The sequence below is a fragment of the Epinephelus fuscoguttatus genome, linkage group LG9 (assembly GCF_011397635.1).
Source record: "Epinephelus fuscoguttatus linkage group LG9, E.fuscoguttatus.final_Chr_v1".
Classification (NCBI taxonomy): Eukaryota; Metazoa; Chordata; class Actinopteri; order Perciformes; family Serranidae; genus Epinephelus; species Epinephelus fuscoguttatus.
Window position 1 is genome coordinate 38,138,810 of NC_064760.1, and position 17,627 is coordinate 38,156,436.

The 17,627-nt window shown below is 40.1% G+C and overlaps 1 protein-coding gene across 2 annotated transcripts in view; it reads left to right on the top strand.

Annotated features, from left to right (window-relative positions):
* The window catches only part of zgc:66433 (uncharacterized protein LOC321250 homolog), a 72,545-nt gene that overhangs the window by 14,899 nt on the left and 40,019 nt on the right, over window positions 1-17,627 (top strand). Inside the window, exon 1 of one of the 2 annotated variants that reach the window (XM_049585828.1) lies at window positions 312-978. The exons of the other annotated variant lie outside the window; for it this stretch is intronic. Coding sequence (XP_049441785.1) covers window positions 944-978 — 35 coding nt within the window. The 5' untranslated portion in view covers window positions 312-943. Of the gene's footprint in view, window positions 1-311; window positions 979-17,627 lie in introns of those variants that run through there. 2 annotated transcript variants of the gene reach the window in all.

Here is a 17,627-nt window from a genome sequence, read left to right on the forward strand (position 1 = left end):
AGGGAGAGATTAATATTGTTTTTTGGGGTTTTTTGGCATATACAGTATTGTTAATTAGGTGCACAATATGACGGGGACCGGGTACTTTTCATTTCATCTTGTCTTCAACGTTATCCAATCAATGCATCTATTTAAACCCAGTTATTCATCAGAGAAATAAAGTCTTGCTGTTGGTCATTTTACAGAAGATACAGTTTTGTGGATAACAGTGGAGAGACAAAGAGAATAAGGACATGAGGGGCAGTCTCTTGTTCACACTTGCCTCCTCCCTCACTCCACCCTCTTTATCCCTCTTCCCTCCTCCAGCCCTCCCTCTGCTGCATTACCAGCCGTGGTGACCAGGAGGAGAGGAGTGAGGCATGCAGCAGCCACTCAGTCATTTAGTCAATTGTTTTCTCTCTAGCTCATTGTACCACTCCATGAGTTTGTTCTGTGAGACGCGATTCTTCATGAAAAGCATTTTTCTTATTTTTTAAATACATTCCTGATTCATTTGAAAAGGACATTCTTGTTTTTCAAACTTTCTTCCCATAATTCAGTGCTTCCTGTGTGATATTCTGATCCTGTTATAATCCTTTGGCTGCCGTTGTATGTGAGTACTGGAGTGGTTAGGATTGGCTTGCTGTTGTGGCTCTGCTGCCAAAGTTTGGAGAAGGGAGCTCTGTACGAAATTTGACTGTAGTGGAGCTCAAAGGGGGGAGGAACCTCGGAGGATGGTTTGACCTGGAAGAGGGAGCGATCTTCTCTTGTGGAGTGGCATCTTCTCTGCTGCAAAGATCGAAGTCGTCGGTTTTCAGGAAGAAAAGGAAGTCTGATGTGGGACAACTGCACAGGGCGTTGGATGATTTAACTTGGACAAACCAGGAAAAAACATTTATTCTGCAAACAGGGAGAAAGTGTTTAATTTTAGGAAAGAATCTTTGCCTCGCTTCAGTTGTTCATCATGGCTGGGATGTATGGATGCTTCAAGAGCAGGAAGTAAGTCTCTTTTGTTATAATGCCATTGCATTTTAATCACATATATTAGCAGTAAATGATAATGATGAAATGATATTGTGATGCTCCGTGCCGTTGTACCACCCAACTCATTGAATCATGATGTATTACAAAATCAACCATAAAATATCTCCTGAGATTGCAAAATCTTGTTTGACATAACACCTGCCAACATAATATTACTCATCTCAACTCATGTACAATATCGTGTGTCATTGGGTGTGGGCGACAGTTGGCTCTTTAAAGGGATTTGTCATTTTCAATACATATATCTTAATGGGCTGCTTATAATACTAAACAACACAGCATGTGTCAACAGTCACAAACTCTGCTACTGCATTTTTTTCACAAGTGGCCAAATATGCTGACCACAAAGCAATCCAACTGCTGACAGAAAAATCTTTTCTCGCTGTGCGTGGATTTTAATTATCATGTTGGGTTTTTTCCCCAGAGTTGACACTGTCTTTTGTTGCAGCTGTCTAATCAAACTTTTGTTTCTCTTTGTTTACCGAGACAATTGATGGCTTGTAGTTGGTGCTGACAGTCAACTGTATGACTCAGAGCTGATGGACTGAAGAGCCTGATTTTACCCTGGAAGTGAATGACTAATTAGAAAATCCCAGCACCAAACATGCTTTTGTTTTTTGGTTTTATGGAAGAGAATCAGGTGGATGATTTCCTGTAAATTGTCTCTGATGCAGTATCAGTCATACTGTTGCTCAACTGACGACTTGATAGTTAATAGCTTTGGGATGTATTAGACTCTTTCCTCATTTAAATTTGAGTGCGTGTTTTCTCTTGTAGCTGATGGTAGTGGTTTTAATGCTTTGACTGGCTATATATAGGAGTGGGCTTGGCAGTGTGATCAGACCACAGAGGGTTAGGATAATGAGTGCTTTTAGCTTTTTGACTATAGTAAAGTAGCTTTTCTTGTAGCAGAGCTGAGATGTGGTGTTGGGCACACTGATACCCCCTTCCACTTTCTTTGTCTTTGGCCTTTCAGACTCATGACGTGACAACAATACAAGCTTTTATGGCCCACTCAGCAGAGTCGACTTAGACAAACATTTTGTTTGTGTGTGTGACACAGAGAGAGAGTGAATAAGGAGTGAGGATGAGCTGCGAGACAGCTACACACAGATTCAGCCAAAGAACCACGATTGTGTTCTCCTGGACTAGATTCATACTGAAACGAAGATTTACTTGAATTGCCTCTTACTACAAACTGTCAGTATACAGATAAACTCAAGACTGATTGTGCTGTTTAAACTGAACTCATGAAGACACATTTTCAACACAGGAAGCAGAGTACATTATATGCTTGGCGTGTAGGTGGTTTAAGTCCTTAGCACACTGTTGAAAAAGACAAACCAAAAAAAAAAAAAAAAAGCCATTTTTGCTAGCCTGTCACAACTTGTGATCTCAGAGCTATCAGGAAATGTTCACTTACAAAGTCGTGAGAACCACAACACTTGTTGTTCAAGTTGACTTGCACAATAAACACAGTCCTACGTGAAAGCAGCATAAATCTTGTTCAAGCATGTTCAGATCTACAGTTTACTAAAACATCCACTGCCTAGTGATCTAACCTCTTAAGCAGGGTAAAGCAGCCCTGTCAAGCTTAAGATTTCACAACTTGCTGTATTGATGTGGGGATCTAGTGAGAGCAATACACAGTATATGTACAGTTTGGAGGATCAGTATATCCCCTTGGATATTTCCAGTAGTGGTTCTGAAGTGTGTGAGTTTTATTTTGCACCGTCAAAAGATATTTAGCACCTCCACTGACACAACAGGGGCTTTAGAGATGTATTGACACGGTTGTAGATGCCAGATTAAGTTTAAGATTTTGAGGCTTATCAAAATATACACTTAAATTAAACATGCAGTACAAATGACGCTGAATCAAATTAAATCATGTCAGCTTAAAAGTATGCCAAAAAATGATCCTCTTTGGCATCTGAAAAATAGCTCAATTTGACACATAGACAGATATTTTTTGAAACCGATATTTTTCCCCTTTCTTTTAAAGAGTAATTCTGTCCTCATGAACTTCATTCTACAAAGTATCTCTGTCCATACTAAAACCCAAAAACGTCTCCAAGCTCAAGTTCCTATTGTCACAAAGGTAGCAAAGTGTACAGGTTAGCGTTAACTGTTTTCAAAACATGTACTGAACATCACATTCCGTACCGTGTGTGCTCCGCCCCCTCAATCGCTTTGCTATTGGTTTATCTCTCCGAAGCACCGCCTTGGCACCATGAAAATGATCTTTTTTACTCACTGGCCAATCAGAAGGTAGTGGGCAACTAGCGCCCTTCCCCTATATAAACCCCTCACCCCCACGGCTCGACTCCCTTTGGAATCTCAGCCACATGGGATTGGGGCCAGCTGTGCTTGTAGTTAGAGGACTACGTACATACTAATCAAACTGGAGTTACAGCCAGGTAACTACATTTCTATTTTGTATGTGCTCCGACCTCTAACAGGCTTCACTATTGGTTAGAGAGCTAAGCACATACTCATAGAACTGGAGTTACAGCCAGGTAACTAATATTTATCGTTGCTTCCCGTTCAGTATAAGGATGAAGGAGCTTACTCAAATATGCGAGTGAGTCTCTGGACATGCCAAAGTTTTCTTTCCAATCCTCATCAACAACAATCCCACTCTTTAAAGTGTCCCACTATCTGCAGGTTTTGATTGGGTCTGATCCACAACCGTAATTTCTGGTGGACTTTAAACTGTGGATACTTAGGTGGAGCAAAAACAGCTGGTTCAGCAAATACCTCCATTTATCCATGAAGTGATGTAGCAATGCTAGGTTACGGTGTAAAGTAATTATTTGACCAAGCAGTGCTAACAAAATATTAGCAAACCAGTTGAATGCTGCTGTTGTTTCTAGTGTTACACAAAGCAACAATGGGCATGCATTAATTGAGGACATTGTTTCCCAAACACTCACATTTTTTTTTTTTTTAAGATTATTTTTTTGGGCTTCTTGCCTTTAATATACAGGACAGTGTGAAATGGTGGAGACAGAGAGAGTCGGGGGACGACATGCAGCAAAGGGTTGCAAGCCAGAGTCGAACTCGCGACCGCTGCAGCGAGGCATCACCTCTATACATGGGGCGCCGGCACTATCCACTAAGCTACTGACCCCCCCCCCCCCCCCCTCCCCTATTTTTTTTAAGTCCACACAGACAAAAAGTTACCAGAGTTTTAAACAATCTACACCTTAGAAGGTGTTTTAGTGACCTAAACTCAGTTTGTCTGTGGACGAGAGGCCTTAACATAAAGGAAAATATCTGTTTACAATAATATCTGTGTACATGTGGACAGGGCCTAAAGCTGTGCGATAAGGAAAGTCGCATGCAGTGGGCCCATTAATGTTGAGACGCATACATACAGGCAGATGTTCTCCCCTGCAGATAAAATAACAATCACTTGATTGATTAGTAGGTGTGGGGCCAGTGGGGTGCAGATCTGGGGGAAGTAAAAAATGAATCTGATTATCAGTAGGCGATTTTAAAAGGGACGTCATTCCACTTGTTTACAAAATGACCCAAATGTGTCCCCCTTTGTCAACCCACCATTCCTTTCCATCCAGACCCAGATGCTGTCCTATTCGGACAAATCGCCCAGTGCTGATTACTGATTACCCAGTTTGTGGTGAATTCCTGCTCACACTGAAAATTGGTATTGTTAGCCCAATGGCAGCAAGCTTGCTCAGGGCTGGACAGAGCTGTCCCACATCATCAGTTTACAATCCCAGCTTCTCTTTAAGATACTGCTGGTCCGTGTCCTGAAACATTTTAAACAGAACCTTATTCTAAAATCAGCAAAATGATGTAACATGGCAAACTGATGGCTCTTCTGTGTGTGAGTTGGCGCAGTGTGGACTTTAATAATTTCAGGTAACAGAGTTCAGTGGTCCTCAAGATATCTGATACTTTTTGATATATATGTTGTCCCTGCTGTTACAATAGGTAGCTAGACCGGCAGCCACCTGCACCCTCGAATGACCAGCAATAACAGACTGCTAAACAGTGGCAATGTCCAGGGGTGTTTGATTTATAATCCTTTCTTGTCCTGGCTGCTTCACATTGAGAAAGTAACTATATTGCATCAGGGGAGATTTTTAGCAACAGTGCTGCATGGCAGTTAAATGCAAATAGGATAAACATGGGTGTATTTTATTTAGCCTTTCCAAAATCAAAAAAATCTAGCAAAAGTGTAAGGAAGTGGTGAAACAGTGTGTCTTCTGTTTTATGTATCAAAACTACTAGTGTGCCCTGCCTGGCTATAGTGTACTTAGTTACAGTCGTAACACTAATGTAGTGTTACTTAAGTGGCTGTTCATTCCTATGAAAGTTACTCAGTGGCGCATGAAGCCAAAATTACTCAGTTGATCAGCGCTGCTTCCGCATTGTTTGGCTAATAGAGTAAAAGCATTAGAGACTTCTGCTGGCCGGGCCAGCTACTTTGGTTTAGCACTCTGTTAACTTGAATGGGGATAAAATGATTTAATCTTGTAGCTCTTCCAGACTTTCCAAACGTTGAATTGAACTGAATGGATCAAATCCTGATAGTGGAAGGAGTCATTTTGCAGGGGCTGTGATGCTCAGAAGATTTATCAACTGATTTAGAGACATCTCTTTTACAATGTAAGTCTGTGGGAAGCCTTTTGGGGCCAATGGCATCATGTGATGGACCTCGTAAATTGCACTACTACTGTTTGGCAACTGTAAAAATTGGCTTCAAAGCCCGCTGCACTTCCGGAGGGCCTGGTTACCTCTGAGTTTTCAGTCAACTTGCCGTTAGCTTAATTTCCTAGCTTCCTAGAGCTGATTAAGTCTGCCAGCGACGGTTTCAGCCGACAAAACTGAAAGTTGCTAAAAATGAGAAGCCTACTTTTTTTTTAAAGATATTTTTTGGGCCATTTTGCCTTTAATGGATAGGACAGGTAAGCATGAAGGGGGGAGAGAGAGAGGGGATGACACGCAGCAAAGGGCCACAGGCTGGATTCGAACCCAGGCCACTGCGGCAACAGCCTTGTACATGGGGCGCCTGCTCTACCACTAAGCCACCGACGCCCCGAGAAGCCTACTTTTAATCAGAAACCCACTGTTTAAAAGATTATTAGGATATTTGAGTGGTCCCTGTAAACTGTAAATGTGCTGCACAAGTATGGAAAGCAGGTATAACAACAAAGGTACAAGGCTTTGCAAAGACTGTTAGCCACAACCCATGATGTTACGAGCTTGAATATTTCAGTCCATAGACAGCGGAGCAAAGGCTGTTTTTGCCCTTTAGACAAAGTCTTGATTTAGTTTTAGCAAAAAACACACAGGTTTAGATTTAGCCCACCACTGGTATAGAGCTCCAGAGTGTCAGTAGATGAGTCTTAAAGCTGAGGACAAGTGTGTTTTCTCACTTCCTCACCAGGCCCTATCTTTCCCAGTGTTTCCTTGGTCCAACAGCCATTATGTAACCACAGTAAGCCGAGTTTGTTGAGCAGGAATGGTGATGCAGCTGTAAATGAATGTAGACTGTGCAGAGTGACTGATGAGTGTTTGGTCAGTTTCTGTCTTGAGTCCATGTAAGGCTTGTTGCTAAGAGCACAGCCCCATTTCAAACAGGAGGAGATGGAGCGGAGAATGTGGCAGAGACAGGAGAGCTGGAAGACAAGAGAAACCCCAAACCCAAAACAATGGTTTATAAATTGTAAACAACCCTCGGGAGTAAAAGGCATTTTAGAGTTATTTGGACAGTAATGTTATTTTCAAAAATCATTTTAAATCTAAAGCTGGCTGAGAATTTTCAGGTGGTGCGACACTGTTCCAGAGGTCATCTGTCCAGTTTAGAAATAGAGAAGCAGAAACAAAGTTGTTATATTTGACAAAATAAATTCTGGAAAACACTTACTGGTAAATCCCAGTGAGTCATAGTTTTCAAGCACCAAGAAAAAAAGAATAATTTGCAAGACAGCCATGCTGTTACTGACAGTATTCAGGTGGTTTGCCAAGCCGGTTGTAGATTTGTGATATGCCAGGTTCCTTTGGCATATCTGGCACTCAACTTTTTGGAGGTCATCTTTGTACATTTTGAAACTATTCCAGATACTTGGCTTATTCAACAACTTACTAGCAAATTTGTAAGCCTATCACAGGAGGTCAGACTGGGGGTCACAAAAGTTGGCCTATCACTAAGTGTAAATGTCTTTGTCCAAGTATAACTAATGATTAATGTTGATGCATAATGAATTATGTTGGATAACTATTTCTTGACTTATAGGTTATTTGGGATATTTGGTGTAACAGTATAGAAAAATGGAGCATTTGAATACTGATTTGGACATTGATTACCAGGGTGGCGATCAAAGATTTGACGGATTCAGGTCAGCCCTAGAAATCAGTCAAAATGCTATTTAAAGGTAAAAGAAAACTCTGTGAGAAAATCTTGAACCATTGCAACCCTATTTATAGTACGATAAACAGAGTAATAGAGAGAGCTGGGAAGGGGCTGAGCAAAACAAAATGCTGCAATTTTTTTTTTTTTTTAACTATTTTTAATAATAGGCTTATGTTGGTATCCCAGTGGGCCAACACAAATAAATCACTATATGGGAAACACTGAATATTTATTTATAATTTCTTCATTATATTATATTATTACTGTATTTTTTTTTTTAAAAAAAAGGAATATTAAAAAAAATCCCCTTTGAAAGAATATTCAAATCCCAAAATTAAAAAAACAAAAAACAAAAAACGAATACCTACCCAACTGACAGAAGTCTGAGTATTTGGGTCCAGCCCTTCGTATAACTGATGATGACATTGTCTGGAAACGTTTCTACTGGCAGATTGTCGATGGAAACATTTCAACAGTACATACATTTTTTTTTACTCTTTTTGGTACCAGAAACACTTTTATGCAGGTCAGCTGGTTGACAAAGAGTGTGTTTTCCCCCAGAACTGTCTTTTAAGCAGTATTATTTATTCTGACCCCTGCAGTTATTATTGCACTTGGGAGGTCTTGGACACTAACAGTTAATACTAACACTACTGAGTATTGTTTCTTTCTCAAATCTTTATTGCATTTTTAAGCATGGGAAAGTCAAAGTAACAGTGACATTTTTCAGAGCTCAGGAGTGAAATATAATGAATAATTTCCTTCGTAGTCACCGTATCCTGCTGACTATGCAGGCGTTGAATGGTTGAATGGGTCAAGAGGAAATACCGCGGTTTTAAAGGCCATGTTCCCAGTTAGGTATGTGCAGTTGGATGACAGAGAGAGGAAAAGACAAAGAAAGACAGAGGAGGGATGGTGAGATTATGAGACTGGAGGCAAAAAAAAGAATAAGAGACAGAATAAGAGGGGAGGAGGGAACAAAGAAATGTTGGTGTGGAGCTGTGTTATCTGGCCACATTCTTTATATATTTCTCATATCCTTTTATGGCCCTTTGGCTCAAATTGTGCTCCTTCAAGTAATGGAGATGGGTCAGACAATAACAAGAGTCATGTAAAAGCTCTCTAACATCTGGAGAGAGAGTAATGCGAGGGTGAAAGATGTTTATCCGGTGAGGATGCTGCCTTTTTTACGTGCTGTTCCCATGGATGTAGTAGAGAACTAGATAAGGCACCACTTCTCAGCCTTGCTTCCAATTTTTTCCAGTGGCTATTTGCGGTATTGCAACAGAAATTGCTGTGCAGCCCATAACGCATTTTCCCAATAGACCCCCATTGTTCAAGAGACATCTCTAAAACTGTTGACAGGTAACCTCCAGGTATAAACAAAGTCACTTATTACTCTTTGTTTTGTATATTTTAAAGCCATGGGGGTTTAATCTTTGAAAAACCTTTCCAAAGCACAGAAAAGTTATTATGTCACAGCTGTGTGTGAGCATGGCGCTTTTAAGTAGGCTATTTATGTTGTGTCTTGGTAATGAGGAGGCTTCCTAGGTTAATTTGTAAAGACATTAAATCTTCATGAGAGAATTTTTTCACTACATTACAGGCTTCTTATAGAATCAGTGGCCTCATCCCCACCAACCCTATCCTCACTAGAAGATGCTTTCAAAATGTGATCATAGTGATCATATTTTGTTTTTTGTAATGAAATCTGGCAACATATTTACAGTCAAAGTAAAAAAAAAATCCAGTTTGAATCAATTAATTTTCACTGTGAATTAGAAAATGGTTGATGGGCCACCGAGCACTGTGTAGGCCATAAGTTGAGTATCACTGTTCACCTTTCATTACCATCAATAGGCCATCACAGAATGATAGATTCAGTAAGAACTATGGCGTACCTCGTGGAAAATATTTGTCTTCTTGCCAAGAGTTAAATGACGTTATTAATGACAACTTTAATGTCTCTTCATGGACTATGTAGTTAGAACCAACAGGATCTTAGCTTAGCTTAGCTCAAAGACTGAGTTGATGAGCCAATAAATAGTTCCCCCAATTAACCCTCTGTAACACCATTGATTTTACATTTTGGGTTTTGTAAACAAAAAAGATGTAATAGAAAATCAATGAATCCTTGGATGTTCTGTGGGCAAAGCCACAGAGCTAAGCTAATGTCTTGTTGCCTCTAGCTTCATATGTAGCGAGTAGACATAGTGGTTTCAATATTCACATCTAACGCTTGGCAAGAAAGCAAACAAGTGCATTTCCCAAAATGTCAAGCTATTCTCTTGAGTAGAAATCTCAAGTCCTTGACTTAGACAAAGATGCCACATTAGCATGTGAGGTACACAGCAGCTAATATAACCTGATCAGCTCAGGATGATGCTCTCATTCTGGATCTTTTTTGTTTTTGATCAAAACAAGACAGAGTTGGGGCGTGGGTAGAGCAGGCAAGGCTGTTGCTGCAGCGGCCTGGGTTCGAATCCAGCCTGTGGCCCTTTGCTGCATGTCATCCCCCCTCTCTCTTCCCCCCTTCATGCTTACCTGTCCCGTCCATTAAAGGCAAAATGCCCCAAAAAAAAGTTCACTCGGCTGTAGAAAATAGGCAGCACTCCCCCTTTGAGTGTGGCATTTTACTGTTATTAATTTAGGGTAAAGGTATATTTGCTGTCTTCTGAAAGTTTCAGAAAGTTTCTGTCTGTCAAATACCCACTCACTGTATTAGAAAATGGAATTAAATGCTGTCTTTTTAAAAGTTGATGTGCTTGGTTGGTGACTCACCTTTGTACACTCATATCAGATTACAATATGTGCCATACACAAAGCAAAATAACAAACAAACAACATTTGATTATTTTCAGTCACAGATGCAGGTTATGCAGAGGAAGTCCAGATGTGCCCTCAGTCCTGAAATAGATCTTGGTTTGCCAGTTGTTTCTGAAACTCATTCCAGCTGTTTGTAAGAAAGCTTTGGTCCATCTCCGATTTGACGGAATAATTGTGCCTCGTTTAAAGCAAAGCGACTGGCAAATGAGAGAATTCTAAGCAGAACTTTAAAGGTTTGTCAAAGTGGATGCCATCAGTGGGCTTATCATGATTCATAGCATGAGTAACTAGGGATCAGAGATGAGATCCAGCCCAGGTCATTGGTCTGATATGAGTCTAAAATGTCATAATTTTCTTAATTTTCTATAATATATCTGTGTTATTCCAGCATGTAAACAGAATCTCAGGTTGTTTTAAACATATGAAAATGTTAAAATGTACACCTCCCTATAGTGCTTATGGCACATACTTTATGTTGTGTACACACTTTGAAGTTGGCATGCACGCTGCTTATGTCTGTATATACAACATGTCTGTCTAAAGCTAAATCTGTACTCGGTGGCTCATCCCAGTCAGCCAAGTTTATCATTTCAGCTGACTGGAAAAATCCTTCTCCTCCCTCGCAAATCGTTCTTTTCTGCATCTCTCTCTTTCTTGCTCTGTGGAAATTGAAGGCTTGCGGCTCATCATAGACCCACTAACATCATATTACCGTGGCCAATTCATCTGCACTGCCTCGGCTCAGCCTCTCATCTCCTCTCCCTCTGCTGGGACTCAAGTTAAGGGCTTGTTTTTGTGCCTCAAACTAAGGGATAGATTCTTGAGTTCTCTGGCCAAGAACCTAAAAATAGGTCTTTGACTGGTTTTTATAGGTTTCCCACAAGGATTCCTTGCAGTGATATATTGATGGTGATCCTTGCTACTGATATACCAGACTGAATATTGTGGCCAGAGTTTGAACAGTCCAGATTAGTTTGTCCCACACAGGGAAACATCATAGTGATCATCTCCTCAAACATCCTTATCTTTTTAGATTTTTTATGCCTACTTGCTGGCGACAGCCGTGACCTGAGGCATTATGGTTTTAGGTTGCTGGTCGGTCAGTCTGTCTGTTTGTTTCATTCTTATGAATTTAATATCTCAGGAATGCCTTGAGGGGATGTTTTCAAATTTGGCACAAACATTCTCTTGGACTCAATGATGGACTGATCAGACTTTTGTGGTCAAAGGTGAAACCTCATGTCAGTCTCATTCTTGTCAATTCAAATAACTCAGAGATGCTTGGAGGGAATTTCATTACATCTGGCACAATGGTCCACTTGGACTCACAGACGAACAGATTACAGTTTGGTGGTCAAAGGTCAAGGTCACTGTGACCTCATGTCCATTCCCTATTTGTAAGCATGGTATTTCAAGAATGACCAAAGGAAATTTCTTTGGCACAAATGTCCACTTGGCCTCAAGGACAAACTTATTAATTTTTTGTGTTTAAAGGTCAAAGGTTAAGATCACTGTAACCTCAACAAACATGTTTTTGGTAATTGTGACAAATAATTCACATAGACAAAAAATCCCTTTCCCTGGCCATTACTCAATGACATAACTCAGAAACAGAATGGGAGGAGTCTGGTCAGATACTGAATTGGTGACACTAATCATGGGTATCCACTTGAAACTGTGCTGACTGTGTAAGATCTTCTGTGCTGCTGAGTTGAATATGTCTTTGAAGCATCCATGTTTTCTAATATGTAGCTTCTTTGCAGGAACATTCATATTTAAAGCTGATTTTGAGTTCCATGTAATTGTTGTTGCACCATGTCTATCAGTCCTCTGTACTCGTCTGAAAAAATGGTATCCAAATCAGTGGTTCTCAACCTTTTTCGTGTCTGGGACCTCTAAATGTATACACACGAGGTCACAGACCCTCATTTGTTATGATTTTGCTTCAGTATAGACCATCTGAAAAGATAATGGGTTTTTAGACATGACTAAGACTAGAATTCTGTAGTTGTTAATTGCGGTTGAGGAGATAACCACGGAGGGAGTGAAACCTATGATCAGAATAGTCACTCTTATGACTTCTACTCACATTTGGCTACCTTCAATAGTAAATGAATAGTAAGCATAATACTGGCGATCCTCTAGAACTCTCTCAGAGACCTCTGGGTTTCAGTGGACCCCTGGTTGAAAACCACTGCTCTAAGCGAAGACAACGTGTTTCGCACTGTAAACTGCAACATCACTGGTTGGCAGGGGCATACAACCATGAGGCGGTAATTCTAGTTTGTGTGTGTTGTTCTCAAGACATAATGCATGAAAATTTAAAAATAATTTTTGAGTAAAACACTTAATAATACTTAATAGTGCTAGATTCTGTAAAGCACTTAAACCCCACACTGACAGCATGTACAGTATATTAGTAGCCCTACTTCAGGGGTTGGATTGTAGGACAGAAAACAGAATTTCATTCATAAACAATGTTCGCTGTAACTGATCTCACATGACTGAGGTTTAGCTCTGCTTTTACTGTGTGCAGCCACACAGCTAAGGGGTTTGTTCTGCTAGAGCCTAATGGAAAATCGTTACTGTAATCAGGTTATCTAAGGGAAAAAGAATTACAAGCTTTCTTGACCTAGTTGCAGCTATGCCGGTGAAATTCTGCAGCAGTAGATGTCAGATTACTTATAATGGTGTTTTATTCAACAGTGTCAAAATATCTCAGTTAAAATCGTGTACACAGTACATTTGTCCTTGTCTAAGCTCTGCCTCTGCTGCTGATTCATTGTAAGTCTCTTGCTCTGTGGTCTCTAATTGCTGTAGTAATGTAATCAGGTCCATATTAGCAGAGTTTAGTGCTGGTGGTAGAGAAGGATTAGGACTGGAGCAGAGTGGATTTGTGTTGTAGACGCTCAAAGTCCAATATAGGACCTACTATATGTTACAAGATTATTTCTTTTAGATAGAGAAGATATGCCTGTATACAGAGGAATCATTTTAGAAACATGAATGGGTTTATTAATCGTATTAAAAGCTTATTTTTTGAATCATGAATCTGTACCGCTGGGGGATCCTCAGTTCGTCACAGTCAGACATCACATCAGACATCCGCATGTTGGTGCTGACAAGAGCCAATTAGTCAGCATCATAAGCCTGTGGCGCTCTGAGTCTAGTGACTGGTTCCATTGAGGGATTAAGGCTGAACTAGATTGGATTTGCTTTACGTCAGAAGGACAGAAACCTTTTGGGTAAAGTTATAGTCATCTACAATGAAAGAGCTCAGACTTTCTACCCATCATTCAATTTTTATTTTCGGCCCTGCTAATCACTGGTTCCTAGATGAGGGTTGTTTTCACTGAGTAGACCTGGACACTGTTCAGTCCAGTCATGGTGGATTTGGACTGTGTTCTGTCTACATCAACTGGACACGCAAATGGTGTGGCACTGAGGTGTGTGTCTTAACTTGTTATTGTGTATATAAGCCTAATTTCAGCACTGATATAAAGTCATGGACAAATATAGACATGTCTATCTTCACTGAGTGTGTGAGTGTGCGTGCTCACTGTGTGTGGGCGTTAATGAGGTTATTTCATGTGTCTAATAAAGGCAGACCCCCTACTGTTCCGAATACCTCTACTCTAATCCATTGTTATGTAATGAGTCCAATATGCACTCTTTTTCTCTCTCATGCACAGACACACACACACCTCTGAGCTTCCAAATAAAGATAATAATGTGCCTGAGAGTGTCTACACTGCTTGCAATGCAATGCTGCAGAAATATCTCAAGTAAAAGCAACTGAACTGAACAACAGCTGCCAGAAAAATGTTGTGTATGCAAAGTGGACAAAAAAAACTGTATAATGTAAAAGTGCCCTGAGAGAAAACAATTGTTACAATTGCCACAAAAATAAGTGATTATTAATTAGGCTCCAAGTTTGCTGTTGTGGTATTGCATTTTGGGAAAAAAAGCTCATATCTACAAAATTATGTCACTTGCTCTTGAATATGAGAATATAAAGTAAAGAGGGAGCTCCAGCTTGTTAAATGTTTAGCTGGTCTGTGAAATATAGAACCAGTGTTACGAGAAAATACTCTGCATGTTTTATAAGGTTTCCACACCCTCTCTTACATGTTACACCATTAAATTATGTTTTATTTCTTGATTTAGTTTCTGCATTATATTTGGTTAACACAGCTGTAAAATGTGTAATATGGACTATAAGACTGTCACTAACACCCTTTTCAGACACAGGATATGTAGTTTTTATAGACTGATCTTCAACTGATTTCATCGCCTTTGTGCACAAGAGATGAAGACTGAGATGTTAGGAGCAGACAGCATTACAAAACGCACATTTAAACTCTTTCTGTGGGTGTTTTACCTTTTGCTGCTGCAGCCTTGATGTTAACCTGACGGCATTTAATTCAGACTTGTGCCATGCAGTAAGTGACATTGAAATGTTACTAGGGCAGACTTAGTGGTTTGCCATTGTGACTCTTACATAAGTGTGACTAGGATACCTATTCAAACATGTGGTGCAGGTCTGAAAAGGGCTTTTCTTTCTTTCTTTTCTTTTTCTACTTACTGTACATGCTAGGGTGCATCGTGTGTGCTGTGGAGCTTTGTAACATACTAGGTTGTAGTCGGAGCCTGTTGCCGCTGGATGGACCACTGGATGTGTTGTCATATATAGTGCAGGTTGCAACCTCAGTTGTAGCTGCATTGTAATCAGGATTGGAATTGTTTGTGTTGAAATATGATCATTCTTAATTTTGTGGTTGTCACTACCTGGCATAGTCTCACTCAATATAGAGCACAACAAGCACTGACTACAACCTCAGACAGAGGCTGGTCTGTCTCTTGATCTGTTTCTAGACTCTTTGTGTCCATGGTGACGACATGAGTGATAGACAATAAAATATGGAAATATAGCCTGGAGCTCAGGCAACAGCCTGGAGAGTGAAACTCCAGATTACATTGTTTGCATCATTTGGCAGAGTCTCGCCAGGGAGGGGTGATATCTCGGTAGTAGTTAGATGGAGAGACGTTTACCACAGTTCATTTACACATACTACCCACATTGTTATGATACAAAGCTGGTTTAAAATTGGTGAAGCATCCCTTTAGGGTCTTGTTAACCACAGATTAACCAAAACTGATTCAAAAAACCCATTGACTTCAAGACAAAGGAACCAGGAACGCTAAAATGCTAACTCCCTGCCAGATTTTAGGACTCATTCCTGCAGCACTCTATTCAGAAACCAGTTTGTCCCCTTACATTTAAATGTTGATAGAAAAAATATCTCCCAAAAGTGCCATAGTTTATGGGGAGGTTCGTCGGAAAATATGACCACTGCAACATAATTATTTATACTTGATCCATCTTCTCTTCTCTACCCAAGTTTATTGTTGCTAAGCCAATTTCAAGCCTTGTTTACTTGATTGTGTGAGTGAGAGAATACTTTTACTAAGGGCTTCTAACTATCTTTGGTTGATGACCACGCTGCTGCTTTACACAGGCAGGCCTCTGTGTTTACTGTAAGTCTGTTTTCTCTTTTGTCCCTCTCTTCTCCTTAATATTCGTCTGTTTATCTAACTGACTCTTCTTTCCTCTCATGCTGCTCTTTCCCACAACCCCTCTCTTTGACCCCATCCCTCCCTCTGTCTTGTGTTTGTCCCCGTCTCCTCTGTTTTCTCACTGTCTTCCTTCACTCTTGCCTTTTTTCACTCCCCTGTGCTCTTTATTTATTTTCTTTACTCATCCTCTCATCTATAATTCTCTTCCCCTGTCTGTTTGTTTCTCTCTTGTCAAATCTATCTTTTGGCCTGTCTTGCTGTTTTCCTCCTCCCTCTCCTCCCTGCGTCATCCTTCCATCCTTCTCATAGATGAAGCGGAGGATGTCACCATGGGGAACCAGCTTTGGAAGTGGGCGCAGGTCAGTCATTTTGACCCCTGACCCTCTGACCTTAAACTTGATACTTAGCCATGAAACCATCCTTTGACTTGACTTAAGGACTATGCATTGTGGGAAATATGCTTTTTCACTTTCTTGCTGAGAATTAGATGACAAGATTGAGATCACATTCATATCTGTGTGTTAAGTAGGCTCAGGACCAAGAGCCAGGAGTTGATTAGCTTGTTGTAGCCTAGCTTAGCTAGCATTAAATTGTTAAAATAGCTACAGAACTCATAAAACAACTTGTTTTAACTTTCCTTTTTATGTATGGAATAAAGATATGGGGTAGCCTATATGATAAAGGGTCGTTCCCAAAATCTGTATCTGTAGCGCAGATTGTTTTGGTGTGAGTTGCAGAGTGCTGGAGATATCGGCTGTAGAGATGTTTGTCTTCTCTCCAATGTAATTGAATTAGATGGTGCTAATTTAACTCCTTGCATTTATAAAGCTCAACAGCAATGTTTTTTTTCCAGAAATCATGACCCAAGATAATGCACAGACCTTGTTGTGAGTAGTTTCATGAAGGAACTATCTACTTAACTACACCACCACTACACAACTGTATCACCACACAGAAGGAAGCGTGCATCTACTGCTAGCTAACCTAGCACCACAGAGCTAGCCAACATTACAGCTCAGCAAAGGAGAACGCCATTCTCTCTGCCATATTTAAATGCACACTTCCATGTTTTTTTGGCACTTTAGACACCACAACCTAATCTAGTTACATTATATTGGACAGAAGTCAGACATCTCTATAGCTGATATCTGTAACACTCGGCAGCTCACGCCAAAACAATCTAAATTGATAAATAGTACTACAGGCAAGAGGAAAAATATGTAATTTTGACTTTGGCAATAACTGTCCCTTTAATCAGTAAACTTTAGAGTTTTAACTTTAGAGGGAGCCAGGCTAATGTTAACTGTTTCCCCCTGCATCCAGTCTTATACTGACTTATGCTAGCTGTCTCCTAGCTTCAGCTTCATACTTAAGGCACAGACATGAAAGTGGCATTGATCATCTCATCTAATTCTCACAAAGAACAAAAATAATACTATTTTCCACAATTGAACTATTCATTTACAGTAGCCGGAGCATATGTATCAGCTAATTAATTATCAGCTATTTCCACTGATTAATTCATGGGATAGCCTCCCATGACATTTAGAATTTTCTTCATTAGGCTGTCATATGTTGCATTTTACAGAAAAATATCTCAACAAACTTCTCACCAATGTTTTTAGACTTGTATAGAGGTTTAATGTTTTTGTTCTCAAATAGGCTATAAGAGTGCATTTTAAAACGTCATTACTTCAGACTTTTCCTATTCTATTTAGTTTTCTCACCCATCAGTAGAACACGTAGTCCTGCGGTGGTGTTATTGGGTGTTCACACAGGTTTCTCTTCTCTCCCCGGCACTTCATTGTTTCCTGAG